A 6,000-nucleotide genomic window follows, 5' to 3' on the forward strand; every position below is an offset into this window, starting at 1 on the left:
GATCGTCTCCATTCGAACTATTGGCACAAGCAAAATAATCACTAGTTCATTACAATCAAACTTGGCCCAAATTTATGTGACCCGTCCCACCCATGACTAATTTAGGGAAAATTGTATGAAATAGCAAACTATTAATTCAAATTAAATGTTATAGCTATAGTTTATTTTATTTGTAATTCGTAGCAAGCATCCCATTTTTTTGTTATCTGATTCGGTATACAATTTGCCATTTTCGGTATACAATTAGCCATTTTATACATTTCGGTATAAAATGTATAAAATGCGTTTGTGTTTGTATAAAGCGAGAGAAAAGTGTATATACAATTACATATACATATATTTTCGTCATATACACTTATAATTATATAAATACAGATCTTATTATACAAATTACAATGTATAATTTATACAAAACTGAACAATTTGTATAAAATTGGATGTATCTAGCGAATTATACAAATCAGAAGCTCCATAGCAAACATAAAATTTGTTATGGAGCGCAATTATACAAACTATAGCTATAACATACAAATATAATTTTTATGTTTGGTATATGTGAAAGTTGCTCAATAATTTAAGGGAAAATTGTATAAAATAGCAAATTATTATTTTAAATTAAATGTTATAATCACAGTTTGATTTAATTGTAACATGTAACAAACAATTGTCACTTGCCTCTCTCCTTGAATTTCTCGCTCGCCACTCTCGATTTCTCGCTGGGCAGTCTTTCCCTCGCCTCTCACACTTTATACAAACACAAATGTATAAAATGCATTTGTGTTTGTATAAAGCGAGAGAAAACTGTATATATACATATCTTTTCGTTCACCTCTCTCCCAGAGAATCTCGCTCGCCACTCTCACTCGCCTCTCCACTTTATACAAACACAAATGTATAAATTGCGTTTGTGTTTGTATAAAGCGAAAGAAAATTGTATATACAAATACAAATACATATATTTTCATCCTATACACTTATAATTATACAAATACAGATCTTCCCCTGCCTAGTTTTCTTTTGTCTTTCTCTCTTTATGCAAACACATATTATACTATTGATTCTTTTGTATATGTATATACCAAAACAGATTATACAATTGATTCTTTTGTATATGTATACCGAAATATACATATTAATAGTCATAGCAAACATAAAATTTGCTATGGAACGCAATTATACAAACTATAGTCATGACATACAAATATGATTTTTATGTTTGTTAAACCTAAAATTTACTCATAATTTGAGGGGCCGTGCATGAGATGATTTACTGATGGGCCTGCTCAACGAAAGTCGCTCAAAATAGCCCATATTTGCCGCCCAAATCAACCCGTAATTTTGGACGGCCCAAATCAGCCCAGGAATCGCCCAATAAGTTATGAAAGAAGAGATGTGGGCTTAATCTATTTCATCTTGGTTAACTTTGAGTGTGTTAGCAACTTTTTCATCTATTGGTTTGTTTGTCGAAAATAATCTTTTTGTCCCCCCAAAAAAAGGGATAGCATTTACGTATATTTTATCATTTTGACCTTATTTATGAGATATATATTATTATCGTAATCTTGCTGAAAATTAGTTGTCATATCGATTTAGGTGGGTAACGTAAACAGATATGATAGGCTTGAAAATAGAACAATACCATTCTTGAAAAATCATCAACCAAGAAAATGAAGTGTCTCATGTATTAAGTTTGGAAATCTTTCTAGTCACATATATCATGAATCTATTGAGTAAATTTCTTAAATGGTCATCCAACTACAAGAAAAAATCCAACAAGGTTTTTTTTGTTTTTTGTTTTCCACTTAGTGTCTAGAGTCCACAATGAAGCCCTGACTAAATCCGGATCGGGCATTGCAAGACCCATTCGAGGGTGTTACTCCCAACAAAATTTTCTCCATATCAAAGACTCGAACCCGAGACGTATAAGTAAGGGTGAAACCAAACAAAGTTATTCTTGCATTATTTAGGATAACAAAGTCATCCAATTTATGTAAAATAACTTACCAAAGTCTTTTTTTTTTATGGAACAACAAAATCACTCAACTATTACTGTTTTTAAAAAAAAAAAAAAAAAACTCATTGTGAAGATAAAAATCATTTAATTCATATCCTGCGTACCCGTATTTATTGTATCTCTCAATTTTCTTTCAATTCTTGGATCTAGATGTGATTTCTTTATGTTATTAGGTTATAAATTATATCATAATACGAATTAATTGTACATAAAATAACTTTTGTTTAGTAAAATTAAATAGGTCATCTAATTAACCATCATATCTATCATCGTATGCGATTTCCTGTATTGCCATCATCACATTATTTTGTTATTCTTATTTAATATTCATTTTTTTACTATATAATATTATTATTTTTACATGGGGGATGATGAACTTCTTGATAAAAATTTAAAGAAAAAAAATAGAAGAACAGTGAATATTGAATTTCTAATTGTTATGCAAAAAACTCGTATGATATTAGAAATTGTATGGTATAAACCTAGCTCTAAAAGGAAAAAAGGTTATCCATCTAATTTTAATAAATATTTGTTTTAAATAAATGTTTATCATTTCCTTTTTATGTATGCTTATAAAAGTTTTTTTTTTAACATGTGACTTTATTATTTTTTGTTTTCACCCTTTAAATCTATTTTAATATGTATTATTTAAATTAAGGATCTTTTGAAAATAACATAAATATTCATTGGTTTTTATCTGTATGCTTTAAAAATTTCCTCTATTATCTATGTTGGCTTTATTATTTTTATTTTCTTTCTTTAAATTCACTTTAACATATGTTATTTGCGTTTCGAAAGTAACACAAATATTCAGAATTTCTTTATTTTAATAATACTTTCGAATGTTAATATCTCTATTAATTTTATTTCCTTTTTAAATCTCTTATATAATACTATATATATAGTATGTTATTTGAGACTATCCAAAAACAGTTTTCTAATTTTTCTTTCCGAGATTGTACACACTAAGGTTTTAGTATATTCTTTATATAAATATATTTAGTCTCTTTTTTGTTTCCGAGAGTCGACAAAGAACCAAGTGTGTAGCGGTGAGTTCCCCCTTCTTTCTTCTTCTTCTTCTTTTTTCTCTGTACACTGAATTTCTTTTCATAGAATTTTCTCGTAAAAATTTCAATCTTAATTTTGCAGATAACGAAAAGCAATATCAATCTCTGTTCTTCATCAGGTGTATAATCTCTTGCTATGGCTAAAAATAAAGAATTGTTGATATTCCATGATTCTGCTTTGAGAATTTCCCAAAATTATGTTGGTCTTGCTTTTTTGCCTGGTGCGAATCGCTAGAAATAATTTTTTAGTTGAACTCTAGGGTTTCGTATTTTGGGAAATTTTATGAATTCTGGGAATTGCCTTATGTTATTTGTGTTTTCCTAGAGAATCTGTTGATTGGAGATTGCTCGACTTTTCGGACTTGATTGTGTTCCCAAATATGGTGTATGATTATTTAATGGCACTTGATTTGACGTTCTTGTAATTCACTTCTTGCCTCTTGGAATGGTCAAGAGAATTTTTGGAAGTTTCATGCTGTTTATGGTCTAATGTACCTCTTTTTATTTTCCTGGGATTCAAAATAACTGGGAGCAAGTTTTTGATTGAAGTTTGATTGTATATTCTGTGATCTTGCAAGTTGCATCATGTTGCGAGTGCTCTTCTCTAACTTTTGAAGCACATACCTAATGGATTATTTGAGGAGTCATTTATTGATTATGATACTTATCCATACTTGTTTGATGGGTCATCACTTTGGCAGTTACTGAATCTTTAGTTAGATAAGAACACAAGTACCAGCTTACGGCTTTCCTTATTTTATTGAAAACACATGGACAAAAAGGAAGAAGGTCGTAAAGGTGGCACAAGTAATTCTGTGGGATAAGATAGAATAACTAATTTCTTCTGTTTGAATATCACACCCTTTTGTTTTGCAAAATATTTAATGCTATGTAAGATCAGCATAGTTGCTAGGATCTTCTTTGTTGCTATCATGGTGCAATGAAGTAAAGTAATTCAAAATTTGATGGTTATTAACTTATTATTCACTGAGATGGAACCAGTTAATACAGGGTGCAGAAGAGCTATAAGTGTCACACTCCCCATTAATAATTTGCCTTGGCTTCTTGTTGCTGATTTGTGTTCCTAAATTTGTATCTTACAGTTGCTTGAGCTATGGGGAAGAGGAAGTCGAAATCAAAGCCGCCTCCTAAGAAGAGAATGGACAAACTTGACACTGTCTTCAAGCTGTCCTTTCTGTAGCCACGGCACCAGCGTCGAATGTCGCATGTAAATTAATTACGTTAGCATTTCTGTGTCCAAGTTGTTTTCTGCATATCCATTGGCTAGATTGGGCAGTTCCCTTCTCACCTGTGCACCATTTTAGACATTTTCTTTGTGGCTAAAGATAGAAGGATATTTAATTGTGATTCAACACCAGTATGTGTTTACCGTTATATACTTTCCTTTCCTTGCTAGATCCTGTCACTTAAGACTTCCTTAGAAGACTATCAATCCTTTTCCTTGGGGATTGAATTTGTGCACATCAAAATACCCCTCTTGGAAATAGTGTATTCTTTGGAGGTATACTTGTAGATGTGGGTGATAACTCCTAAGTCCAATAAGGGTGAGCTATAGTCCCTGCAGAAGGTGCTTGATAATTATAAACACACACAGCCAAATCAAAACCATGAATCCCATCGTTACTGTAGCCAAAAGTAGCAGAGGAATAAGCTGTGTGTTCCTCTATAGGTTCAGATGAATAAGTTTAGTAACCCAGCTAAAGTGTGTACTACCATTCAATTTTGGTTGGACGTTTATTTACTCTGTCAATGCTCAAGTTTGCACTTTGCCTGTTTTCCAGTGATATGAAGAACTTGATTGGGGAGGCAAATTGCAGGATTTGTCAAGAGAGCTTCAGCACCACTGTTACAGGTATATCTAGTGATTTCTCATTTATTAATTTATTTATTGTTTCACTGAATCTGATTCATTTTGAAAAAGATGGTTCAATTGGTTTTGGACAACATAAAACATGGGAGGGGACCCAACTCAAAGAGACGGAAAAAGAAACTAAAGATATTTCCTTTTATGTTCTACCTCATTGTTTTTTATGATCAAATCAATTATTATGTTCAATTGTAGTTCTCTGCATGATGTGCCTTCTGTAAGATAAAAGAGTACAAGATGTGCTCTAAGGCCTTGTGTAAGATAAAGAATACAAGATAAGATGTGCTCCGTGGGCTAATTAATACCTACAAATTTTGAGCTGTGCTGTTGGGATTTTTTAGTTATCAAAAGGACAAGATGACAAGCTGCATATAATTGTTTCAAGTTTGGTTTAGCACATTATTCTGTCCTTAGCCTGCATACTGGAGTAGATAGAGGCGTGTTACAAATCTAAAATAAATGATAAAAATGTCCCCCTCTCTTACGACATAATCTTTTAGATGAGCGTTACATGCTTCATAGAATAGCTTCTTAATTGAACATTAATGGCTTTATTGTTTGGCTAACAGTTACTTTTTTATCCTGCAGCACTGACAGAGGCCATTGACATGTAAGTTCATCTAGCATTGCTTTGTGTCTTGCTCTCCTTCCTTCGTACCCCTATCCTTCTCATACTCTTTTTGCTGAAAACTTACAGATACAGTGAATGGATTGACGAGTGTGAACGTGTGAACAACCTTGAAGGCGATGATGGTCCTTAGGTTCTAGTGACAGTCTGCTTTAGTTGTGTAGACAGTAGCTGGATGATCTGAAGCTGACTTTAAGCTTTGATGTTAGTTCTGTTGATATTTCTATGTTTCATTACTAAAGTTGTACCTGAAGTTACGAAAGCCTCTTGGGTTTGATAAATAAGCTCCATGTGTGACATGCTTTCTATGTTCAAATAGTTTGAAATAGATATGGTTGTTATCGTGTATTATATTCTGAATGTGCTATTACAGGTCGTGTGAGATTGAATTTTACTCCATATG

General features: G+C 32.0%; 2 protein-coding genes across 2 annotated transcripts in view; both read left to right on the plus strand.

Moving 5' to 3' along the window:
- The first annotated feature begins 3,154 nt into the window (after positions 1-3,154).
- Positions 3,155-6,000, plus strand: part of LOC125822766 (transcription elongation factor 1 homolog) — a 9,677-nt gene continuing 6,831 nt past the window's right edge. Inside the window, exon 1 of the mRNA XM_049502220.1 lies at positions 3,155-3,200. The gene's annotated coding sequence lies outside the window, so the exon portion shown is untranslated. The remainder of the gene's footprint in view (positions 3,201-6,000) is intronic.
- On the plus strand, positions 4,188-5,735 carry LOC125822767 (transcription elongation factor 1 homolog). The gene is given in 5 exon segments (XM_049502222.1): positions 4,188-4,264; positions 4,266-4,309; positions 4,884-4,954; positions 5,558-5,579; positions 5,667-5,735. Coding segments are annotated over 5 exon segments (270 nt in total). The 5' UTR covers positions 4,188-4,195; the 3' UTR covers positions 5,731-5,735.

This window comes from Solanum verrucosum, unplaced genomic scaffold, assembly GCF_900185275.1.
Source record: "Solanum verrucosum unplaced genomic scaffold, falcon-dt-bn FXZP01000103.1, whole genome shotgun sequence".
Taxonomy (NCBI): Eukaryota; Viridiplantae; Streptophyta; class Magnoliopsida; order Solanales; family Solanaceae; genus Solanum; species Solanum verrucosum.